The following is a 27,650-nucleotide window of genomic DNA, read 5'->3' as shown; positions in this document are numbered from 1 at the left end:
TGAAATCCCATATAAGATCTATAATTTTGGAAAGAAAAGAACAGGACAGTTTGAAAAATTAGTGTCCATCACAGAAATCCCCGGACTTGCTTCTATCAAATATCGAATAAGTAGGTCAGCCACATTAGAGAGACGTCAGGCAGTTCTTGTGCAATTCGATGGATATGGTGATGCCCTAAGTTGTTGAAAATGAGATCACAGCTAAATTGTTGCTAAATGCTATAAACAAAATATCGTGGATCATACAGCTTTAATGGTTTTAGCTAATGTAGTGTATATAAGTTTTGTAGTATATAATACTGTATTCCGTGTATACTATTGTATTGTAGTATATACTATTTTATTCCGTGTATACTATTGTATTGTAGTATATACTATTGTATTCCGAGTATACTATTGTATTTCAGTATTAGTAAAATATGCATTCATTTGTTCTTAGAGTGGTATCCAGCAGAAAACAGATCTAAACAAATAAAATATTTACATCGTCTTTGTTACTATTTTAAGCACTTGTATTTTTGCAATAAATTTATATTATATATATTTGTATTTTTATTTGAAATTTTCTTCATGGACAAAACAAATTAAATTTTCTCAATGCAGTTTATTATTTAAAAAATGATAAATTGCTCTTCACTGATACGATTCAGAATGTGTGTGTTCTGGTTACCTGATTGATAATGAACATAGAAATAGTCGTTTCTGTAGTATTATAAGGATACTACATAATAAAGTTTTCAATCACGTTATATATAAGTATTCTATATGTTTCATATAGCATACAATTTTTCGTATTTAATGAAGTGTCTTCAAAATCTGAACAAGCTCGTCAAATACATAGCAATACCCATCTAATAATAACAAATGAATTTTACACAACATAGTACCATATTTCGGGCTTTATAACCCCTTTAAAATGTACTTGCATTGTACAATTCGGCCCTTCCTGATTTGAACCCTACGAGGCTGCCTGAAGCTTTAATCAAGCTTTTCGGACTTGGCAAGTCTGCACACGGCTGCAATAAAAATGTTATCTGTATATTGTATATACATGTATACACCGACCTGGCAGCCAAAATGTGTTGAGAAATCAGTGGTTGACAGAAAACAATATTAATGCCATCACACTAGAAATGTAAAGCTAAAAAACATTTAGGTTACAAGATGTGGAGGGTTAAAGTAAACAAAATGATCTAATCAAAACTATATTATAGAGAATTTATAGAACGAAATAAGTTTATTGAAGTACAGGGAAGACTTGTCATCTGAAATGTCTTGACAGCTTGTCATCATATTGAATGATTAGATATTTCAGATTCTTTAGATATTGCCATCTATTTTAATATTTTTCATAATGCCACAGTTCCAGAAAATCATTGTAATACCATACATGGCCATTTATATAAAAGATAAATTGAAACTGAATATGGCCTTTAATAGATCCCAATAACTAATGAATTTGTAGAAATGAACTTAAAATTTAAACGAATGGTAAGTTTATGCCATGTGATAGGATACACAATAAATTCTGTTCACAATTATCAAATGAGTAAGTTTCCAATATTGCGGGGCTAGAGCGGATGCCATAATGGTTAGCATAGCCAAAACACAGATCAATAATATACTGCAAAATCACACATAAGCCTGAAACTGTACGGACGTCACAGAAATATTATATACCCATACAAATGTTGTTGTTCAAAATCAGTTGACAGGTTTAATTTTAATCTTCTATTTGTTGAGTTAACAGTGTCAATGCAGGCTTTTTAGGATGCCACCATGGTTATTTAGACAAAACAATACTGTATTTTCGGATGGAGTTTACAATGCATCATAGAGCAAATGAACATTCGACAGGTGGTATATTATGATGCTTATTTACCAGGCTACTCTCATTTTACTTGAATTATTTCCAAGTGAATGATTGTGGTATTCACTACTGTCATTGTTACGAAAGGTCATATAAATGATAATTTAAATTATAATTGGAAATAGTCTGAAGCCATGTATTTGAACTTAATATATATAGCCCGTATAGCGCAATACCTGGATATCACGCATTGACCCATCCACGAGTTTGAGCAATGCGCATCGATCACAGATGTAAAAGTGTTGTTGTCAAGAAAATCCTGATAGAAAGAAATGTTGTGTTTATATTACCTTGATGAGAAAGCTCTTATTTTGGGAATGTAATTTCACTATTTATTGCCATAATATTTAGTTCTTACATTGAGAAATTGATATTCTCTACTCTTTTATATAGTCTTGTCAGAAGCATAAAAGGTGTCATCAATATTTGATAATACTGATATTTCACTCATCGTGAGCCAATGGTCTCACGTTACAATTTCATGAGATTTGCATAGCGTTGATTGATGACTTAATGTCACGACAATGTATGAAGCTATTTTGAGAGGCATTATTCAGATTTGGTTGGATAGTATTTTCGTATTAGTGTGGAGGCATCTAGTTTCTATTCAATGAAAAGTACGTGTCATATGCATTTTCCCATATTTCACTTGTACGTCTGACGTTTGAGATAACTTTCCACATCCCGCCTATGAATTATTGGAATTACGTGGGCGGTAGCGCTCAAAAATTGGTCCGGCTATTCAAATAGTTTTTAAGTGTATCAGATGGCATTTCTTGTCTGTATAATGACTGCATTTCAATATCAAACAAGAGCTGGCTGCTTTTATCACACTACTACGTTACATCAATCTTGGCAATTGGTACTTTTCAGCAATAAATAAAGTGTGCATCAAACCATGGTGGCCTCCTGTGTAGAGATGTATTTAGTGTTCAATGGGCAAGATTTTCAAGCTTGTTGTTGTAGCCCAGTAGTTGTATTTATAATTTTCAACCAGGTCCCATTCTATAATGCCAGTCTTGTATATTGTTTTGTCCAAGTTCGAGTAGATTCTAGGAGGGTACACTCAGAGTTTAAAATAATCACATCATTGTTCACCTTATTTTCAATCTCATAATTACGTATACAAATAATGTAAGAAAATGAATATGCCTACAATTCTTTACTAACTAAATACAATAGCAAATGCAGTATGTCACACTACTTTATTTGTGGTAAGCACCTTCGAAAAAGATACATTGAACATGTAATACATGTGTCATCCAATATATTATTGATTCTATACATGCACTATTAGCGAAGACAAATGTTAATTAGGAGGAGGATTATATTTTATGTATTTCCATTTAGCATATTGCAGCAAGCATATAGCTGATTGGCGGACTTCCACGAACTGCGTTGGTATCGGTCAACTGCATTGATGGCGATAAGCTGTGGAGGTAATGGAGAATAAATAGTTATATAAAAAGTAATAGTATTTTTTAGTGCATGCGCCACATGGATGAATGGATGATTGTAATCTCAGATTGTAATCGGAACTTGATACTGCATCACTCATAGTGGGTTATTATTATTATGTTTGTGTTTCGTTTTAATTTTATTCAATATACCAAATTCAACATTATGGTCATGTTTTTTTTTAATAAACGTTATACGCGGGGCTGATTTAACTCAGATTAAGTGCGTATGTATCAAACGTTAATGTAATATATTGGTTGTTGTCAAAAGTATAAAAAATCTATATTTTGTAATTAGTTTGTGTTTTTATGACGTGTCATGATCAGAAATTAAATTGTCGGCAAATTAAACTAAAAACTGTTTGAGAATATGCCAGAGTCAAAGCGATATAAACAAGTGATAATTCGACAGCTCATCAGTTAGGCCAATGGGCACACTTAATAACGATAGTAGGTAAGCCTGACATATTCCCGACCTTGTTTATTCAAAAAAGAAAAACAGAAAACTTGATACATCTTCATTAGATCACAGATGTATATACAAATTATTCATATCTATATTTTTTATAGATATATATTCAGCAGTGTGCAAAGAGAAAAATATTTATTTCTGATCATTTATATTGGTTTGGTCACTATGACTTCACTGTGATAGTAGACTTGCAATGACGAAACATCATCTTATACTAGAAATCCACTAGTGCCAATTAAAAGAATTCACATTAGATCAGATGGCTAAATTATTTTAAATAACTGATTAACTTTGTCACCATATCACTAATATTAACGCATGCCTACACATAATATGTTATGCTGTATGATATTGACAATTTGTCAACATTTGCATTTCCCCTTCAGACATATTATTATTATTATTATTTCTTTATTCCGCACTATATGGCCACCGGCCTAAAGTACTGTTACATTTCAAAACTTAAATTTCACACGGTCGCTTTAAAATTACAAGATACATATACTTCAAATCATACTTCCATTTCAGTTTCTCTGTATTGAAAACTCTTAAACAAATATTTACCCAAACTTAGTAAAATATACGAGTTAGTACTCTGTAGCATTGCAATGAATTTCATCTTGGTTGGTGGTGAAAAATAATATTTTGGTAAGAATTTTTGTCTAAGTGCTTCATATTTTGGACAAACCATAGTAAAATGATATTCGTCCTCTGTGACCCTGCAACCAAATGGACATAATCTTTGGTCACGTGGAATACCCAATGTTCTACGATTTTCAATTTCTAGGGGATGACAGGAAATTCTAAGTCTAGTTATAGCGCATGAATAGATAGGGGTAGCCAACGAAATAGCAGCAAGATATCTTTCATATATTAAATCTTGTTTAAACATGCAATATGTTTGAAGCTTTACATTTTTATTAATTTCTGCACACCAATTCTGTCCAGATATATCAAAACATCTTCTTTTAAATTCACTGAAGAACATCTCGCTATTATCAATTCTTTGTTCATACCATACATGTCCATAACCAGATGTACATAAAATATTTTTTACCTCTAAAGCCCAACACCTAGACCCCCCTTCTGCTCTATGGTATAGATAATTATAACATTCTTTTAAAATAGTTGAGCCGCCCTCTTGAATCAGTTTCAGCCAAAATCTGACCATTTCAATATTAACATAAACTCTAACTGAGTGTCTTCCTAATTCACCCTTTACTGCAGCATTGGAAGCGTTGAAACTAACTCTCAATAGAAATCTACAAAACTTATTTTGTACTTTTTCTATGTCAGCTATTACACCCCGCATTCCCCACACACAACTACCGTATAACAAAAATTGGTAATATTTTACAGTCAAAAACTTTGCATGCAAGATCAGGCTGCAGTCCCCCCAACCCCATAATGATTTTTTCCAAACAAAATAGTGCTTTTCTAGCTCGCTCCGAGATATCTTTCTGTGTTTGAAACCATTTTCCCGAACTCGAAAAAACTATGCCTAAATAATTATATTTTTGCTACAATTTCAATTTCTTTACCCCTCAGAAACAATTTTTCATATTTTTTCTGACGACCCCCTTTTCGGAAAACAATTATTTTTGATTTTTTCAGATTAATATTCAGTCTCCATTTTAGACAATAATCCACTAAGTTATTAAGTAATCTTTGTAATCCAACAGGTGTGCTGCTGAACAACACCAAATCATCCGCATATAACAAATAAAAAAGTTTTAAAGTATTTATATACACAACTGATTCCCGTCCTTGTTGGAGGGCACTCTTAAGGTCATTTATGTAAAAGCAAAACAGTAAAGGTGATATAACAGAGCCCTGCTGCAGCCCAACATTAATATGGAAAAATTCAGTAACTCCCTTTGGCTTTTTCGCAGCAGCCATAATATTTTGATACATAGAATAATGTGATTTAAACAGTTTCCCCTTAATCCCAATTTTTGACAACTTATAAAATAATGAACAATGGTGTACTCTATCAAATGCCTTTTCATAATCAATAAAGGCACAATAGAATCTAACCTCAAAAGTATAAACATATATTTCTACAAGGGTATAGAGAACAATAATATTATTCAAAGTTGATTTACCTTTTTGAAATCCACTTTGTTCCTCACTTATTTTATTATATCGATGTCTAAAGGTGCAAATTTCCAAAACTCAGAAGGAATTCCATCTGGGCCAGGTGATTTATTAGCCTTCAGTTTATCCAAATTTTTCCTCACCTCTGTCATAGTAATTGGTTGGTTAAATTCTACTAATTCCAAATCTACATCAGGTATACCAATATTCTCTATATCTAAATCAGTCATATAATCTTAGATTGAAGCGTAAAAATCATTGTAATTTTCATTTTCCACAAGAACCGGGGTAAACAAATTAGTGAAATAATGTGACCATTCCTCCATAGTAATATTTTCTGACACATTAATTTTATGTTGCTTAAGTTTCTGCCAAAATTTATGAGAGTTTTTCTGTTTGTACAGGCTAATTAGTTCATCCCTTCTGAGCTTTTGAAATTCTGCTTTTTTCTCTTTAATGGGTTTTTGATAGGATTGTTTAGATAGAAGGTAATATTCAAGACTGTTCTGACTTTTTGTATGTCTATAATGATTAAGCGCTTTACTGACTGCACGTCTGGTGACTAAACATTCTTTATCAAACCAAAAATTTCGAAAACACTCATTTAACTGTTTTGACTTGCACACCATATCTTTTCCACAAGTATAAATAATATTTGTTAAATTAGTAGCTGCGTCATCTATATTTCCTTCTATCACATTCTCGTAAAACTCATGACTTAGATTTCTAATGCCCTCTGAATTAAAATTATTTCTATAAACATTTGCTTTTTTAGTATCCCATTTTAGTTTGTTCAGATTCTCAGTATTATGATGGACAGTATCAATAGTACTATTTTCATGCTTGAATACAGCATCATGGTAAGTTCAAGTGATAGATGGTCTGATTCAATTCTATTACCAATGGAAAAACCCGTAAAATTTGAGAGATTATTTGGGCTTGTTAAAATATAATCAACTACACTAGTGCCTATACCTGAAACATAAGTAAAATTTCCACTCCCTGTTTGTTTAAAGAGTCTTCCATTCACAATTTTAAAGTTGGTACTTTTACAAAATTCCAATAACTCTAAACCATATATATTACACTCATTATCGATAGATTCCCTTTGTGGAATATCATTAATAGTAGTAAACACATCACCCATAGGTTAGTGGTTCACATTACAATCAGAGCTATCACTTTTATTACCCGTACGACCATTAAAATCTCCCCCAATTATTACCTTACATTCATATTTAGTGGAAAAAGTAACCAAATTATTTTCTAACTGATCAAAGAAATATGGGTTTATAAAGTTAGAACCTCCAGGAGGCCTATACACACTTGCCACTACTAACTACTTCAGACATATTATTGGATATTCGATTGGTATTATTGTTATTTCTAGTTGGCTTCTATGATTTCATTTATTGTGTATTCACTTACCTTAGCAGCAGTATCTGACCTTATAGTCAAGGCATGGAGGCTGAGTTTGGTGATTATTTATACAATTGAATCCGATATATGGGTTATGATTAAATATAAATTGACCAGTCTGTTCTGCGGGGATGCCATTTACGGTCTGTGCTTGTATTGCAGTAGGACTACTGCAAACTAGTCCTTGGGCAGCTGCTTCAGACAGATATTCTTCATCTCCTGCTCCGCCAGGGCCATCCAGATTAATCCAGTCGGTCCATGCTCCATCACACACTTTGGGTTTAAACAAAAGAATAGATTGTTTGCTCATTTGTATGATGTGGGAAATGGTTATCTATAAACACCCAAACATGTGCGGGTTTCTTGGTTTTTGTTTGTTTTACACTAGTGTTATTCCGAGCAAATTAAATGTTAGATGTTTGATACACTAAATACGTCTTTTCATGCTTTCAATTTTACGATCTTGGTCCGAACACTGGATGATAGTCATTCATCTCCCACTGTCGCACACATCAAAGCGTATTAACACATTTCTTAAAAAACAATTCACTTATTCATATTTTCATTTCTGCTGCTACACATGTATATTGATTGTACATACATACATACCAGCATTAACACCGTAAACTATTCGAGAAGTCACATAGGTGTGTGGAGTTGTATCCCATTGTTGCTATGTGAAAAACACGGAAATACATTGAGTGAATTAAACAATGTCTGCAGTGAATGAATCAAATCCCCAGGGCCGTATCTCTGTCTTGTAAGGATTCATGTAGGTATGTTCACGCAGGTATGGTATAATTGGCTGTATGTTTGTTTTTACAGTTTTATTTAATATAACACGAGAAAAATCACTAACGGAGTAGTCAAATTGTGTGTCATTTTGCACAGATTCAAGTTTGACATTCATTTTTTTATTTTTTGTCATTATAGAGATTAAAACCTTTTTGTAAAACTTTTGTATCACCATGTTGACTTTCGTTTACTTGCAGGTGCACATGGGTTCAGCGGTGATATCATAGAGAATTGTCGTACGTTGAAGTTGTGCGGGTTGAACATTTATGCAACTGGGTAACATTGTATCTGCACTGGCACGGTGTGGTTGCTTCAGTGTGACATGTATCGAATTCGAGGTGATAAAATCGATTTCAGATAAGTATACTCAGACTGTGTAATATATTGTATTGTACGTGAAGATTGTTTTATTTGTGATAGAAATAAACTATTCGCACAATCGATTGCGTGTAAATATTACGATAAATATTGATTATGTGATAAGCTTTCACTGTTGCTTAGCGGTGAAATTTCAGATGGGCTTGACACATGCATATCATATTTTGTAGTCGAATGCAACAATTCACTTTACCAAAACTGAATTTTCTTCTATTGTGATGTCTATGAGTTTCTGAGTTAATATTGTGATATACTCAACGACTTGTGTCTGGAAGTTTACTGGTTATAAAAATGTAGTTTTTCTGACAAAGTTACATCGGTGATTTTTTGTATTTATGTACTTGATTTGATGATAACTAAGTTAATTTGAATATTATTGAGTGATTACACTCTGATGATGTTAGTAATAGAGAAATTCATGAAAATAATATTATTCTACTAATAATTATTCGTGTTTTTACATGTTATACAATATATCAGTCAAAATAGTTGTCCTTATTTTTATAACACAGACTTAACTTCCGATTATATAAATTGAGGATATAGTATATATGAGAACGATGATGCAAGCAGCCTTCAGATTATTGCGTTTTAGACAAAAAACATTAAAATATATGTGATTAGTTTTCTAATGTATGTTGTCATCATAATAATTAATCATGGCACATCATTTGCTTTTGTGTCTTTTTTTATTGTCACAGAAAAATGATAAAGTGTCTGTTTACCAACTCGTGCCATTCTGGAATATTTTGAGCCTAACCGACTTCATTTGGTGTTATGAGTAAAATAACCCCCCATTCAAAGGTAATAGTGTAGTCTATCGGTGGTTTCATTGTAGTTTTAATTTGTAAATAAAATCTATTCAGAGTGTTTTGTGATTTTCCAAACATTTTGTAATATAGTAGATGTACTTACAACTGAATCGCGCACATTGGTACATATGATGGCAGTGTAGACCACAAGTAATACGGCAAACTTCATGATGCAGGGATCTGGAATCACAAAAAAATGCATATTAACAACGCTCAAATCATACTTCATCGAATTTTATATGAAAAAAGACTTGGTAGTATAATCATGATATTGGTCCTTTTGTGCAAATAATCGTATTGTATAAAACTTTATAACACACCCCTTTATCAACATTATGTGTTATGATTTGCCAATTCTCGGTCGATATATTATATAATTAGTTGACGCGTAGGTATGTTTGAAATAACGTAAATCTTCAAAATGAACATATATATCAACTAATATTTATCAACAAAATGTCTGCACTTCTAGCAGAAAATATTAGTGATGAAAGAACCCTATGATTTGCGTAGGAAGTCATAGAGAAAGGTGAGACCAATTAAATATTTTCAAACTATTGTCAGAAAAAAAACGTTTTGAATGTTGAACCTGCATCCCGCACTGGACTGTTTCTCTGCTGACATACGGCAAGGGTTCAATTTATGCTCGATGACCTATATTTAATATCTTCTATGAACTGCAAAGTCGATATTATAAAATTGCATGACTACGAGTAGTTCAACCAAGTCAATTATGTAAAGTTAAAAAACAGAAGGACAAGATAGTATCAACAGAACAAATGGCCAATATTATACAGTGGTGTGTCCAAAATAGTGTTTTCAACACCTACCAATTTAAAAAAGGACATGCAAATAAGAGTCTTGATGTATATTTGCAACCATGGCGCTAAAATCTTTGAGACATCACCTGCATACATCTGAAAAATTTGATTCATCAGAACCACATTACATCACCGCCGCAGTATTGACGAATTTGTGATATTGTTCTTATGTTTGAAAGACTGGGATTTGGCTCTGTCTAACAACACATTCATTACATAAATCGAAAAGATCAACCATATGTGTAATTCTTTCTAGCAGAGGCCAAAGAAAAAGTACACAAATTAGCATACACATTAAGTTGTTTAATACTAACATATAGTCATTGGACAAAAATACTATAAGAGATAAAAAAAATCTAAATAGGTAAGATGATCCGGACTACACAAACCATTGTTATCGCGTATAATTACAGATTATAAATTAATATATGAATGAGTTATCAAAACATTTTGCCAGAACAATTTCTAGTAGCCAAGCAAGGGCACTTACAAAACGTCTTTAATGACAACCATACTTTGAGGACAATAGCTCGTAAAATGCAATACCAGAATGTAAAAGCGTTAGGTTACATCTTATTGTAATATCCCTATGTATGGCCTACAGTCATAGATGGCTATATATGTTTCATCCAAGCACATTTGTTTCAATCTGAGAGACTGTGGTCTAATTTAACAACAAATTATTTTGATAAACTTACAAGTAACTTACAAGTCAATCTGGATTTTATTGTGGAGAGTGTTTCGTCTTCAGCTGTCGGGTAAACTGCGTCGTAGGGCGGGGTAGTTTGGGTAACCTCTGTTCAATTGTCTATATTTGTAGTAAATACCATGAGATATCAGAAAGCGTGGTTATTTGACTAAAATAAGACTAAAAAATACCCAGATTTGTTAACATAGGTGGATCTATTCATATAATTTTATTTTGTTTTATTTGAAATATTTTGTGTTTTACATACTTGTTTAAGTAGTATTGAGAGTTTAGTATTTTAGTCAGTCCATTTGTTTTATTTTTAAACGCATCGTGCAACATGTACTTGAATGAACGGTGGAAAGTCAATGCTGAGAAACTCACAGGTAGTCACTTAGAATTTACGATATTTCACGAAAATGTGCTGCCCTATAGTTACCCATTTTAACATCGGCATATATTAGAAATATAACACAGCCATGAGCACTAACACCGCTAAATAAGCACTTCATATATGTTGGTCTCGAAACGTTATGCTTTGTATGTAAACTATTTAGCTGACTGAGCTCCAAAGAAATTACTATTATTTCCAATAAAAACACCATTATGTGTGAAATTTTGACATTATTTCTGTTTGAACGTTCGTACGAATCATACCAAGAAACCGAATGTTGAGTACAAGCACTGTTGAATACAAGCACAGTATAAGGCAGGTTTTAGACCTGATGTAATAAACGAGCATGCATGCATTGCGTGTATACAGTCATATAGAGGAGTGGAGTACTGTGGCATTTTTGAGAATTGTATGCAATCATATTGTTTACCCCAAATAGTGAAGAGTCAAGATCGGATAAATATATGAGGAAAACAATGACAATTTAGTTATTCACAATTTAATAAATATCACAATCATGCATTCTGAGTAGTAAAGGCACACTGATGTGAATACGGCGGCTGTGTTGAAATACATAACTACTGGGAGTGAGTGCATTTCGTCAGGCCGATTCGTCGAGGTTGGTTTGAATCACGACTGTAAAATCTCTTTATTTTTTTGTAAATACCAAAAAAATATATAAAATAGAAAACCAAATATTCAGTAACATCCGGTATGTGTGCATGACTCGTTTATTTTGAAATGTTTGTGTTTTTGATCATGTGATCGGGTTATTCGAGAATGCTGTGTTTACCTGACTGTGGAAGATAGTCACAGGGTAGGTAGGTTTGCAAGACAGGCTGTAGTGGATTCCACATATTGAATTCATTCTGTGATGAGATTTGTCAAAATGCATATTTTTCATCACCGGAATAAGGAGATATTAGTTATTTACTTCCCCAATATATGTACAAGGTACACCATCGTCCATTTCTACTAAATGCACATCGGGGACAGTCGACTATGTTTCCACTGTCCGTGTTTCCGATATGTGGACAAAAGACGTATAGTGAACGGAATTATTTCATTGTAGAAATACAGACTATGGCGAGCAGCATTCACATTACCTGTAAACAGGTGATTCCAGAATGCATACCTGTATATCTTGAACATTTGAATGCGTTTCCACAACATGTATGCAGAAGACAACAAAATATGTTTTCCACTGTTTTTACAAAACATTTAGCGGGCTGCATGTCATTGCAGATGTGTAATGTACGGTGGACTGTACTCCACTATCTGTACATTAGTTATTTGATTGCATACAAAACCAGAACATTTGGTCCCATTATACGCACATAGGATATGGTGGATTACAGATTCATTGCCTTTAAATGCACATCGTTCACATCATTTAGATGACCCGCATATAGGTTATGGTGGATTGCATTTTCACTACTTGTATACAGGGGAAACCATACTTTTATTGTATGAAATTTAAGTCTTGCACCCTACCTGCAACTAAATATATGTTGCTAAGGTTTGGGGTAGTATCACCACATAGATACAGTGATTTGAATAATTTATTAGCTGGTCATGTGACCTCTTCAAATATGGGCTCATTTAAATGCCAGAAATAAATCTAATACTTGGAACCGAAATGCATTCATTTCGTTTGCGAATCGATGTGTTCTCAGTGTCTGAATCAACATCATTCAACAGCTAGTCTGCTGTAAGCCCATCTTATTATTTAGTTATAATATTATTTGTATAGAATCGTATACGTCTTCATGAAATACACAACACAGCACACACCCATACACATTATGTGTTGGATTTATTTCATGCTGTAGATATATATAAATATATCTTTTAACTATATCTGTACAAGATTGTTTGACAGTAGTCCAATAAAAGTTTTTTAAGAGATAGTATATCTTAAGTCGATGGTATCTAATTTATAAAACTACGTAGATTACATTTAACTGTTTCAGATTGCGTTTCAAATCAGCTCACATAATTAGGAAAGAGAAAAAATTGGTAGTGCATTTACAGCATAAGGACAATTCCTAGTTGCCGGAGGAGAACACATACAAAACAATTTTATGATAGACATACATTAAGAACAGTGGCTGAGACTTAACAACAGAGTAAAACGCGTATTCTTAGATTACAGTCTTATTGTAATATTCCTATACGTAATCTACAGTCCTTGAAGGGGTGGAGTAGTGTGGGATGCATCGTAGTAAATATCACTTGATGCCATTTTGTGTCTGGTTTACCCCTAAATTTAACAAGTCAAAAACGGATACGTACTGGGGAATTGCAACGACTATATAGTATTTAGACTTGTAAACATATTTTTCATCAAAATAAGAGGCAGCGGTCTAATTTTACATGAAGTAATGTTGATAAATATCAATTCATTCAGAAGTTAAGAAATATAGATTAGTAAAATGGTGCGAGTTTTTGAAATCAATAACTTACGAGTCAATCTAGATCTGATTGTGGAGAGTTCTTCGTCTTCAGTTATCAGGTAGACTGTGTCTAAGGGCGATAGTAGTTTGGGGCACCTCTGTTTATTACCTATTTTGATGTAAATACCAGGAGATATCAGAAAATGTGGGTGTTTGAAATAGAAGACAAGAGAGAATACCCGGATGTGTCTTACTTATAGTATGTATGCATATAATGTTATATTCCTCACCAGAATCGAGGTGTTACATTTGAAACATTTTATTTTTTTCATGGTTGCATAAGGGCACAGTCCCAACAATTCTTTATTTTCACAGTCATTCATTCTGAGTAGTTAAAGCACATTGATGAGAATAATGATAGAAGTGTTGAAATACGTAATTTACAACTCAATATGGATCTATTTGTAGTAAATGCTTTTCGTCAGGCCATCTCTGTGTCGTTGTTGTTGTTAAATTGAGTCACGATTTTGTAATCCCTATATTTTTTGTAAATATCAGGGGTGTTTAAAATAGAAAACAAGATAACATACCTGGATGTGTCCAACAACATTCAACATCCGGTAAGTATGCATATCATTTAATTGTTTTATCTTGGGATGACTTGTTAATTTTCCAATGTTTTGTGTGTTTTAATTGTTGCATGGTGTCTGATATTAGTATATAGTATTAATTTAGCATTTGTTTACCCTGAGTCATTTTTGTTTTATGTGAAGCTTAGGTTTTCGGGCATCCGACATGTCCACGCAGACCATTAGGGCAGTCGGAAAAAAGTGATCATGTTATCGTGTAATTCGGGAATGCTGTGTTTGCATGACTGTGAAAGATAGTCACAGGGTAGGTAGGTTTGCAAGAAAGGCATCTGGCTGTAGTGGATTCCACATATTGAATTCATTCGGTGATGAGATTTGTCAAAATGCATATTTTTCATCACCGGAATAAGGAGATATTAGTTATTTACTTCCCCAATATATGTACAAGGTACACCATCGTCCATTTCTACTAAATGCACATCGGGGACAGTTGACTATGTTTCCACTGTCCGTGTTTCCGATATGTGGACAAAAGACGTATAGTGAACGTAATTATTTCATTGCAGAAATACAGACTATGGCGAGCAGCATTCACATTACCTGTAAACAGGTGATTCCAGAATGCATACCTGTACATCTTGAACATTTGAATGCGTTTCCACAACATGTATGCAGAAGACAACAAAATATGTTTTCCACTGTTTTTACAAAACATTTAGCGGGCTGCATGTCATTGCAGATGTGTAATGTACGGTGGACTGTACTCCACTATCTGTACATTAGTTATTTGATTGCATACAAAACCAGAACATTTGGTCCCATTATACGCACATAGGATATGGTGGATTACAGATTCACTGCCTTTAAATGCACATCGTTCACATCATTTAGATGACCCGTATATAGGTTATGGTGGATTGCATTTCCACTACTTGTATACAGGGGAAACCATACTTTTATTGTATGAAATTTAAGTCTTGCACCCTACCTGCAACTAAATATATGTTGCTAAGGTTTGGGGGTAGTATCACCACATAGATACAGTGATTTGAATAATTTATTAGCTGGTCATGTGACCTCTTCAAATATGGGCTCATTTAAATGCCAGAAATAAATCTAATACTTGGAACCGAAATGCATTCATTTCGTTTGCGAATCGATGTGTTCTCAGTGTCTGAATCAACATCATTCAACAGCTAGTCTGCTGTAAGCCCATCTTATTATTTAGTTATAATATTATTTGTATAGAATCGTATACGTCTTCATGAAATAAACAACACAGCACACACCCATATACATTATGTGTTGGAATTATTTCATGCTGTAGATATATATAAATATATCTTTTAACTATATCTGTACAAGATTGTTTGACAGTAGTCCAATAAAAGTTTTTTAAGAGATAGTATATCTTAAGTCGATGGTATCTAATTTATAAAACTACGTAGATTACATTTAACTGTTTCAGATTGCGTTTCAAATCAGCTCACATAATTAGGAAAGAGAAAAAATTGGTAGTGCATTTACAGCATAAGGACAATTCCTAGTTGCCGGAGGAGAACACATACAAAACAATTTTATGATAGACATACATTAAGAACAGTGGCTGAGACTTAACAACAGAGTAAAACGCGTATTCTTAGATTACAGTCTTATTGTAATATTCCTATACGTAATCTACAGTCCTTGAAGGGGTGGAGTAGTGTGGGATGCATCGTAGTAAATATCACTTGATGCCATTTTGTGTCTGGTTTACCCCTAAATTTAACAAGTCAAAAACGGATACGTACTGGGGAATTGCAACGACTATATAGTATTTAGACTTGTAAACATATTTTTCATCAAAATAAGAGGCAGCGGTCTAATTTTACATGAAGTAATGTTGATAAATATCAATTCATTCAGAAGTTAAGAAATATAGATTAGTAAAATGGTGCGAGTTTTTGAAATCAATAACTTACGAGTCAATCTAGATCTGATTGTGGAGAGTTCTTCGTCTTCAGTTATCAGGTAGACTGTGTCTAAGGGCGATAGTAGTTTGGGGCACCTCTGTTTATTACCTATTTTGATGTAAATACCAGGAGATATCAGAAAATGTGGGTGTTTGAAATAGAAGACAAGAGAGAATACCCGGATGTGTCTTACTTATAGTATGTATGCATATAATGTTATATTCCTCACCAGAATCGAGGTGTTACATTTGAAACATTTTATTTTTTTCATGGTTGCATAAGGGCACAGTCCCAACAATTCTTTATTTTCACAGTCATTCATTCTGAGTAGTTAAAGCACATTGATGAGAATAATGATAGAAGTGTTGAAATACGTAATTTACAACTCAATATGGATCTATTTGTAGTAAATGCTTTTCGTCAGGCCATCTCTGTGTCGTTGTTGTTGTTAAATTGAGTCACGATTTTGTAATCCCTATATTTTTTGTAAATATCAGGGGTGTTTAAAATAGAAAACAAGATAACATACCTGGATGTGTCCAACAACATTCAACATCCGGTAAGTATGCATATCATTTAATTGTTTTATCTTGGGATGACTTGTTAATTTTCCAATGTTTTGTGTGTTTTAATTGTTGCATGGTGTCTGATATTAGTATATAGTATTAATTTAGCATTTGTTTACCCTGAGTCATTTTTGTTTTATGTGAAGCTTAGGTTTTCGGGCATCCGACATGTCCACGCAGACCATTAGGGCAGTCGGAAAAAAGTGATCATGTTATCGTGTAATTCGGGAATGCTGTGTTTGCATGACTGTGAAAGATAGTCACAGGGTAGGTAGGTTTGCAAGAAAGGCATCTGGCTGTAGTGGATTCCACATATTGAATTCATTCGGTGATGAGATTTGTCAAAATGCATATTTTTCATCACCGGAATAAGGAGATATTAGTTATTTACTTCCCCAATATATGTACAAGGTACACCATCGTCCATTTCTACTAAATGCACATCGGGGACAGTTGACTATGTTTCCACTGTCCGTGTTTCCGATATGTGGACAAAAGACGTATAGTGAACGGAATTATTTCATTGCAGAAATACAGACTATGGCGAGCAGCATTCACATTACCTGTAAACAGGTGATTCCAGAATGCATACCTGTACATCTTGAACATTTGAATGCGTTTCCACAACATGTATGCAGAAGACAACAAAATATGTTTTCCACTGTTTTTACAAAACATTTAGCGGGCTGCATGTCATTGCAGATGTGTAATGTACGGTGGACTGTACTCCACTATCTGTACATTAGTTATTTGATTGCATACAAAACCAGAACATTTGGTCCCATTATACGCACATAGGATATGGTGGATTACAGATTCACTGCCTTTAAATGCACATCGTTCACATCATTTAGATGACCCGTATATAGGTTATGGTGGATTGCATTTCCACTACTTGTATACAGGGGAAACCATACTTTTATTGTATGAAATTTAAGTCTTGCACCCTACCTGCAACTAAATATATGTTGCTAAGGTTTGGGGGTAGTATCACCACATAGATACAGTGATTTGAATAATTTATTAGCTGGTCATGTGACCTCTTCAAATATGGGCTCATTTAAATGCCAGAAATAAATCTAATACTTGGAACCGAAATGCATTCATTTCGTTTGCGAATCGATGTGTTCTCAGTGTCTGAATCAACATCATTCAACAGCTAGTCTGCTGTAAGCCCATCTTATTATTTAGTTATAATATTATTTGTATAGAATCGTATACGTCTTCATGAAATAAACAACACAGCACACACCCATATACATTATGTGTTGGAATTATTTCATGCTGTAGATATATATAAATATATCTTTTAACTATATCTGTACAAGATTGTTTGACAGTAGTCCAATAAAAGTTTTTTAAGAGATAGTATATCTTAAGTCGATGGTATCTAATTTATAAAACTACGTAGATTACATTTAACTGTTTCAGATTGCGTTTCAAATCAGCTCACATAATTAGGAAAGAGAAAAAATTGGTAGTGCATTTACAGCATAAGGACAATTCCTAGTTGCCGGAGGAGAACACATACAAAACAATTTTATGATAGACATACATTAAGAACAGTGGCTGAGACTTAACAACAGAGTAAAACGCGTATTCTTAGATTACAGTCTTATTGTAATATTCCTATACGTAATCTACAGTCCTTGAAGGGGTGGAGTAGTGTGGGATGCATCGTAGTAAATATCACTTGATGCCATTTTGTGTCTGGTTTACCCCTAAATTTAACAAGTCAAAAACGGATACGTACTGGGGAATTGCAACGACTATATAGTATTTAGACTTGTAAACATATTTTTCATCAAAATAAGAGGCAGCGGTCTAATTTTACATGAAGTAATGTTGATAAATATCAATTCATTCAGAAGTTAAGAAATATAGATTAGTAAAATGGTGCGAGTTTTTGAAATCAATAACTTACGAGTCAATCTAGATCTGATTGTGGAGAGTTCTTCGTCTTCAGTTATCAGGTAGACTGTGTCTAAGGGCGATAGTAGTTTGGGGCACCTCTGTTTATTACCTATTTTGATGTAAATACCAGGAGATATCAGAAAATGTGGGTGTTTGAAATAGAAGACAAGAGAGAATACCCGGATGTGTCTTACTTATAGTATGTATGCATATAATGTTATATTCCTCACCAGAATCGAGGTGTTACATTTGAAACATTTTATTTTTTTCATGGTTGCATAAGGGCACAGTCCCAACAATTCTTTATTTTCACAGTCATTCATTCTGAGTAGTTAAAGCACATTGATGAGAATAATGATAGAAGTGTTGAAATACGTAATTTACAACTCAATATGGATCTATTTGTAGTAAATGCTTTTCGTCAGGCCATCTCTGTGTCGTTGTTGTTGTTGTTAAATTGAGTCACGATTTTGTAATCCCTATATTTTTTGTAAATATCAGGGGTGTTTAAAATAGAAAACAAGATAACATACCTGGATGTGTCCAACAACATTCAACATCCGGTAAGTATGCATATCATTTAATTGTTTTATCTTGGGATGACTTGTTAATTTTCCAATGTTTTGTGTGTTTTAATTGTTGCATGGTGTCTGATATTAGTATATAGTATTAATTTAGCATTTGTTTACCCTGAGTCATTTTTGTTTTATGTGAAGCTTAGGTTTTCGGGCATCCGACATGTCCACGCAGACCATTAGGGCAGTCGGAAAAAAGTGATCATGTTATCGTGTAATTCGGGAATGCTGTGTTTGCATGACTGTGAAAGATAGTCACAGGGTAGGTAGGTTTGCAAGAAAGGCATCTGGCTGTAGTGGATTCCACATATTGAATTCATTCGGTGATGAGATTTGTCAAAATGCATATTTTTCATCACCGGAATAAGGAGATATTAGTTATTTACTTCCCCAATATATGTACAAGGTACACCATCGTCCATTTCTACTAAATGCACATCGGGGACAGTTGACTATGTTTCCACTGTCCGTGTTTCCGATATGTGGACAAAAGACGTATAGTGAACGGAATTATTTCATTGCAGAAATACAGACTATGGCGAGCAGCATTCACATTACCTGTAAACAGGTGATTCCAGAATGCATACCTGTACATCTTGAACATTTGAATGCGTTTCCACAACATGTATGCAGAAGACAACAAAATATGTTTTCCACTGTTTTTACAAAACATTTAGCGGGCTGCATGTCATTGCAGATGTGTAATGTACGGTGGACTGTACTCCACTATCTGTACATTAGTTATTTGATTGCATACAAAACCAGAACATTTGGTCCCATTATACGCACATAGGATATGGTGGATTACAGATTCACTGCCTTTAAATGCACATCGTTCACATCATTTAGATGACCCGTATATAGGTTATGGTGGATTGCATTTCCACTACTTGTATACAGGGGAAACCATACTTTTATTGTATGAAATTTAAGTCTTGCACCCTACCTGCAACTAAATATATGTTGCTAAGGTTTGGGGGTAGTATCACCACATAGATACAGTGATTTGAATAATTTATTAGCTGGTCATGTGACCTCTTCAAATATGGGCTCATTTAAATGCCAGAAATAAATCTAATACTTGGAACCGAAATGCATTCATTTCGTTTGCGAATCGATGTGTTCTCAGTGTCTGAATCAACATCATTCAACAGCTAGTCTGCTGTAAGCCCATCTTATTATTTAGTTATAATATTATTTGTATAGAATCGTATACGTCTTCATGAAATAAACAACACAGCACACACCCATATACATTATGTGTTGGAATTATTTCATGCTGTAGATATATATAAATATATCTTTTAACTATATCTGTACAAGATTGTTTGACAGTAGTCCAATAAAAGTTTTTTAAGAGATAGTATATCTTAAGTCGATGGTATCTAATTTATAAAACTACGTAGATTACATTTAACTGTTTCAGATTGCGTTTCAAATCAGCCTCGCATAATTAGGAAAGAGTGAAAATGGTAGTGCATTTACAGCATAAGGACAATTCCTAGTTGCTGGAGGAGAACACATACAAAACAATTTTATGATGGACATACATTAAGAACAGTGGCTGAGACGTAACACCAGAGTAAAACGCGTATTCTTAGATTACAGTCTTATCGTAATATCCCTATACGTAATCTACAGTCCTTGAAGGTGTGGAGTAGTGTGGGATGCATCGTAGTAAATATCACTTGTTGCCATTTTGTGTCTGGTTTACCCCTAAATTTAACAAGTCAAAAACGGATACGTACTGGGGAATTGCAACGACTATATAGTATTTAGACTTGTAAACATATTTTTCATCAAAATAAGAGGCAGCGATCTAATTGTACATGATGTAATGTTGATAAATATCAATTCATTCATTTAGAAGTTACGAAATATAGATCTGAAAAGTGGTGCGATTTTTTGAAATAAATAACTTACGAGTCAATCTGGATCTGACTGTGGAGAGTGCTTCGTCTTCAGTTTTCAGGTAGACTGAGCCTAAGGGCGGTAGTAGTTTGGGTCACCTATGTTTAATTATCTATTTTTGTTGTAAATACCGGGAGATATCAGAAAATTTGGGTGTTTGAAATAGAAGACAAGAGAAAATACCCGGATGTGTCTTACTTATAGTATGCACGCATATCATTTTATATTCCTCGCCAGGATCGAGGTGTTACATTTGAAATATTTTATTTTTCCATTGTTAATAAGGAACACAGTCCCTACAATTCTTTTTTTTTCACAGTCATTCATTCTGAGTAGTTAAAGCACATTGATGAGAATAATGGTGTTGAAATACGTAATTTACAACTCAATATGGATCTATTTGTAGTAAGTGCTTTTCGTCAGGCCAGCTCTGTGTCGTCATTGTTAAATTGAGTCACGACTTTATAATCCCTATATTTTTTGAAAATATCAGGGGTGTTTAAAATAGAAAACAAGACAAAATACCCGGATGTGTCCAACAATTTTCAACATCCGGTAAGAATGCAAATCATTTTATTGTTTTATCTTGGGATGACTTGATAATATTGAAATGTTTGTATGTTTAAATGGTTGCATGGTTCCTGATATTAGTATATAGTATTAATTTAGCATTTGTTTACCCTGGGTCATTGTTGTTTTATGTGTAGCTTAGGTTTTCGGGCACCGGACATGAGTAGATGTCCACACAGACCATTAGGGCAGTCGGAACAAAGGTGATCATGTGATCGGGTAATTCGGGTATGCTGTGTTTGCATGACTGTGAAAGATAGTCACAGGGTTGGCAGGTTTGCGGGACAGGCATCTTGCTGTGATCGATTCCACATTAAATTTATTCATTCTGTGGTGAGTATTTGTCACGGGGAACATGAAAATGCAATTTTGTCATCACCGAAATAAAGGGTTAATAGTTTTTACTTCCACAATTTGTATACAAGATAAACCAGACTACACTTCTACTAAAGGTACATCGTGGACAGTCGACTGTGTTTCCACTGTTTATGTTTCCACTATTTTGACAAAAAACGTATAGTGTACTGAATTTCATTGCACAGATACAGACCATGGCGAACAGCATTCCCACTACCTGTAAACAGGGGAACCCAGCATGTCATGTAGGCTCGAGTGCATCCTCGCCCACCGAATGGCATCAGACCCAAATAACGCCTGACACAATGGTATATGTGTCATCTGCAACATCTATACTGCGAATTCGCAAAGTTCACGCCTTCTAGCAGTTTGGGGTAGTATCACCACATGCTAGCATATGTTAACATTATATTTCGGAGCAGGATATTAAAAGATGTTTTCTTGTTATCCCATTGCAGTGACTATAATTACATGCAAAAATTATTCAAGACAACAAATAAGTGTCATAGAGTTTAAAGGTCTGTTCTTTAACCTAATGAAAGTTTATTGTTATGATTAGTAGTTCACAACTTTGAATTGGAAACAATAGTAAGTGAGGTACTTTTTTGTTTCTTTTGTTCTGTGTCCACTTGTATTTGTTAGCTGATTATATGAAGCCATGCAATACATGGTGTTGGTTACAAGAGGACGAGACACTCTTTGGTACATTTATAAGATGGCATTAAAGACAGCAACCCGTTATATACTTTATATAAATATCTGTGGACAGGCTAATCTTGTGAATATCATTGTTGTCGTCAACGGCGATTGGTGTGCAAATTAACTTTGTCTGACGCATTACAAGACAAAAGTCGAGACTTTCGTGAAACAATACACAACACACGGAAGACGTCGTGCTGAAACCCCTCCTTTAAAACGGCCATACAATGTGTTGATATTGTGGTCTAACTCTCGACACTAAAGACAGTTTAGCGACAGTGGTTCGCGTTCTTAAAGTTGAGTGGTTTCACATGGTATAACTTTATATATATAAATATATCTTTATTCATGTTACTCCCGGTTGCTAATTGCATTAAAACAGTGATATTTGCTAACTACTGGATCATACATCTGTCTAAAAAATGCAAGAATTTCAACGCTAATTTGGGCTGTGAATACTGCGTCTACAACTGTGTCAGCTTCGTCGTTGTGTTCATTGAACAAGAAAGTATCCAGAACGAAGCTATCAAACTTGAACAGTCACATACGTTACGTCATTTTCGTATTTTTAAAAATAGAGTCTGGCACATAAATACACATCGTCCATTGGTGATTCAATGGGCCAGTGTAAGAATCATCATCATGTTTTACGGTAAGTTGGGCATTTAATGGTGGAGTTTTAAAGGAAACATCTATAACATATCGAAAGCTTGGAACGTCACCTGTCTATTACAAAACACATAAAAGTGATAAAAATTAAAATATAAACTCAAATTTATATTTTTGGTTTAATAAATATGATGTTTTTTTGACGGGGGAGCACTGACCACGGGCGGAAGTCGGCCATCTTGTTCACCCATTACTGGCGATGCCTTCCATGCAAGTACTAACAACGTCCGATTGTGCTTTACTTAAAACATTTGTCGGTCACCTAACCACACAGCTACATAGATTATTAGAAATATTTTGACAAATTGGCGGTTATTTCATGTTTTTGGATGTTTTAAAATCGATATCGCTTGCACAAGTAACTTATAGATTTGACCTATGACCTCTACATACTTTGGGTTACACTACAGTAATTTAACAGCAATTTACGAAATATTTATTCACATTTTCGAATTTTTATCTGCGGGACTTGTTTATATGTTATCATAGATAACAGTCCCGAATGAAACTGCAAACTTTGCAATCGCTTTTCACATGTTAGTTTGTTGTCGATTTTTCGGCTGACTATTATGATAATCTGCTTATATATGAGGCATTCTATATACATTTACTTAACGTTTGCGAAATTTAACTGCGGGGTTGTCATGACAAAGACTTAGGTTAAATATACAAGCAAGTTCGCTAACATTTCCTTCGCTTTGTTCAACTTTGCATGCTGTTTTCTAACATTTTACAGTCAGCTCATGGGAACATCTATAGGCTGCTTTCAACAGGTTTTATTAAATTTGTCGACTTTAAAACTGCGCGTTTCTATATGACAACAACTTAGGTCATATATACACATACCTGTATCAACTTTGCAATAACTTTGCACAGCTTTGCAATCGCTTTGGACAACTTTGCACGGTGTGTTAACAGCTTAAAACCCACTACGTGCCGAATGCATCAACAACTTGTTCTTGAAAATTAGAAGGAATGTGAAAACTTTCCAATAATTAAAAACGTTACACAAATTCCACGATTTTCCACTATAAATGATTGACATCACAGTAAGAAAGAATGCAGGAACGTTGCCTTATGATATCTTTTCCATGCGTGTGATGAAAAAAAAATCAACAGCTCGTATACTCAGACAGTCTCCCATGCAAGTACTAATCACGCCCGATTGTGCTTTACTTCAAACATTTGTCGGTCACCTAACCACACAGCTTCATGTATTATTTGAAATTGGGACGAATTGGCGGCTATTTCATGTTTTTGGATGTTTTAAAATCGATATCGCATGCTAAAGTACCTCCTAGAATTGACCTATGACCTCTACATACTTTGAGTAACACTGCCTATCCTGTGACTGAAAGACGTGACAGATTATGTGCTTAGCGTAGGCTATTTTGGGGTGGAGCGTCTGTGATCGACACCAGATTATGAGTTCATTTTCTGACCTGGATGTGTCACAGGAAACAGATTGCATATTTTTTACCACCAAAATAAAGCATTGTGTTAATTCTACAACATGTGTACATGGTATATAAGAGTACATTCTGAGTACATTTGTGTTAAACACAAAACATTTTCCATTTGTTTGGACAGAGGGGTATAGCAGACTGCATTTTGTTGCAGGCATGTAGAGCATGGTGGATTGCATTTTAATATTAATAAATGAGCTATTGGCTTCTGTAAACATAATTGTACACTGCATGTGCACTACCTAATATGCACTGTATATGGTTCACTGTAATTTGAAAACCGTATACAGTTGACAGCAGAATGTATTCCAACCACCTATGTAGGGTTGAATATCCGGATGTGCATGGAATATAATAACAGAACAGAATTCAATATATGACTCCTGATTGGTGAAAGGGTTGTAGGTTTTTTGTTTCAAATATTTGTTCACAGTTGCATGGTACCTGATATACGTATGTAGCTTCATGACTTAAGATTTTTGTTAAACAGTTATTTTTATATGCATTGGTCATCTGGATGAGTAGTGTTCGTGAATAAGTGTATCGAAACCATTGGGGCAGTAGACCAACAGTGGTGAGATAAGTCTTCCAGTGTGTATATCTTCATTTGGTGTGCATGTGTGTACTGTGCATGATCACATGTTTTATGTAGGTGGGAAGAAATCTTGGCGCCGAATGAGGTGCTTGAAAGATACGATGTTGCTTCTTGACTGGAGTAATTAATGACCAGAGGTGGTCTGGAGATGTTTCAGTTACCATATTAAATTTGTTGATGATTCAGGTCTTTACAAATGATTATTTATCTTTTTTGTTTGGACACCCATTGATGGGTCTATTCTTGCTTTGGCGATGGGCATAAAGTGTACCTGTTGTAACTATGTGTAATTATCATAGTTTCCAAAGTGATTTTTCTGTCACATGTAAAGGAGAGCATTACATTCATGATGTGCTTCATCAGTATTATTTGGTCGTTCATGAGGCGGGATATTGGGGCACATTTAATCGTGATGAACGTGCAATCGACGGTTGAACCTGTATATTTATATTTGCTTTTAACATTTTAATTTTTTTCCTTTTTTTCGTTATTGAATACCACACTGTCGTCAATATTATTGTGAAGTAAAATAATGTGCAAAGGTTTGAAATAAATCTGTTGTAATTTAATGTTTTCTTTCCCCTAAATTAGCACCCGGCCAACGTACAGTACATGCTCTCCGGTAAATCGCTAAATATATCTGAAAACTGGTCAACAGCAAATCAAATGAACAACGTCTGCATTTAATTCAAAAGCGAACTAAAATGCTCATCAGTTTCGAATGTTTTTCTGAATTAAATGTATTTCTGATCTAAAAACGTAGCTGTGATGCAATTGTTTTCTAAGAAGGTCGATTTGGGCATGCATGATCATGTTATTGCTCCAGTAAAATTGATAGATATTTCAAATCCTTTAAAAATTAGAAAATATTTAAGGATGCTGTGTAGGTTTTTTTGCTTTGAAACCCAAAATTCTACTTTTTTGTATTTTTCAATGCTTGACTACAAGGAGCAAACACTCCGTAGAAAAAAAAGTGATTTGGATGTTTTTATAGGGTGTAAAAATCATTTTTTGTTAATTAAAAATAAAAGCACATGTCATTGTTTTGAAAGCTATGTTTTAATTAATCAGCCAAAGACATAATAGACAGATAATTTGCATAATAGTCACCACCCATAGCAAATATAAACAGTCTCTTGCATTCAGTACAAGCTCAGACTAGTAATACAAGTATTAATTTCGACTATGACAGTGACGAAAGAAAACGAATCCAAAGAAATTTGGAGAAGAACGTTGACAGTATGTAAAGCGATTATTATTAAAATTTAATCATGAAAGGTACTAACTTAGTACCTTCCACGATTTTATCGACTAGACCATGGAGGTATAAACAGAATGTAGAAAATTTGAGCACATGGCAGACTTAGTTTTCGTGACCAAATTACGTGTCATGGACTCCGACCACAATGAGTCGGAAGTGAAACACTTGACCACACCACCGTCCCTCAACACGTGGCCACACGTAAAGCCTGAGACAATCAGCTGTAAAAGAAAACGTACGCGTCTGTGTGTGAGCATCCTTGTTTTACCTGTTTTATTTTTCTTAATCTTCACATTCTCAATAAATAACTTGACGGATTCAATTAAGTTAGATTTGTTGTACATGATAAAGAAAGTGAACTGAATGTAAGATACCGGGAGTGGTCCCCGCCAGCGGTTGTTCCGGTACTATGCATTACGCGTTGAAGATGGAAGAAGAATCTTCACACTAATTTTGTCACAACAGTTTTGGGAACTAAAAAACGGAAAACTCGATTTATGGCGAACAGGTTATTTCACAAATCTACAAAATAATAACGCAAAAGCAAACAAACTGAAAATTCACCGCCCGGTGGACAGATAATTTTAAACCCAAGCGATCGCAACTCCCGATTCAGTTCAGTACTCGCTGTGACTTCTCTCACCCCCATTGCCATTCAAATCAGATAATACAGATCTTAGTCGAGACATCTCGCGTTGTAAAAACAAAACTTGGAAAGAAAACTACATGTAGTTGACTCTGGTGGTGCGTTCAGCCACGGTTACTGGTTCAGCAGCGGAGCAAGAGAATGACCTTCCATAGAGGGCAATGTATGGTAATGAGTCTTCCAGAAAAGGAGTGTCTCCTCCCACAACTTAATAATGAATATGTAAATCATGACGTCATTTTGGCGCGACTTTGTCACGCCGTGAAACAGTGTTTCCTAT

The 27,650-nt window shown here is 34.3% G+C and overlaps 1 protein-coding gene across 1 annotated transcript; it reads right to left on the bottom strand.

Annotated features, from left to right (window-relative positions):
* Positions 1-3,056: 3,056 nt before the first annotated feature.
* LOC102802494 (cartilage intermediate layer protein 1-like) lies at positions 3,057-13,762 on the bottom strand. The gene is made up of 5 exons (XM_085499512.1): positions 13,670-13,762; positions 9,404-9,480; positions 7,925-7,988; positions 7,325-7,588; positions 3,057-3,301 (listed from the first exon to the last, which is right to left on the bottom strand). Exons 2-4 carry the CDS (start codon positions 9,467-9,469, stop codon positions 7,326-7,328), a joined length of 393 nt encoding a protein of 130 aa, XP_085355638.1. The 5' UTR covers positions 9,470-9,480; positions 13,670-13,762; the 3' UTR covers positions 3,057-3,301; position 7,325.
* Between the last annotated feature and the right edge of the window lie 13,888 nt (positions 13,763-27,650).

This window comes from Saccoglossus kowalevskii, chromosome 5 (assembly GCF_978046115.1).
Source record: "Saccoglossus kowalevskii chromosome 5, keSacKowa6.1, whole genome shotgun sequence".
NCBI lineage: Eukaryota > Metazoa > Hemichordata > Enteropneusta > Harrimaniidae > Saccoglossus > Saccoglossus kowalevskii.
Note: the sequence above shows the minus strand (reverse complement) of the source record. Positions and strands in the feature narration are given on the sequence as shown.

What these genes read in the sequence shown, in the direction of transcription:
- LOC102802494 (XM_085499512.1), bottom strand. Translation starts at nt 9,469, where the DNA reads ATGAAGTTTGCCGTATTACTTGTGGTCTACACTGCCATCATATGTACC. An exon ending in CCAATGTGCGCGATTCAGTT is followed by an intron (nt 7,989 to 9,403) that starts GTAAGTACATCT and finishes TTTTTCACATAG; the next exon opens with CAACAATGGGATACAACTCC. An exon ending in AGTTTACGGTGTTAATGCTG is followed by an intron (nt 7,589 to 7,924) that starts GTATGTATGTAT and finishes TTAAACCCAAAG; the next exon opens with TGTGTGATGGAGCATGGACC.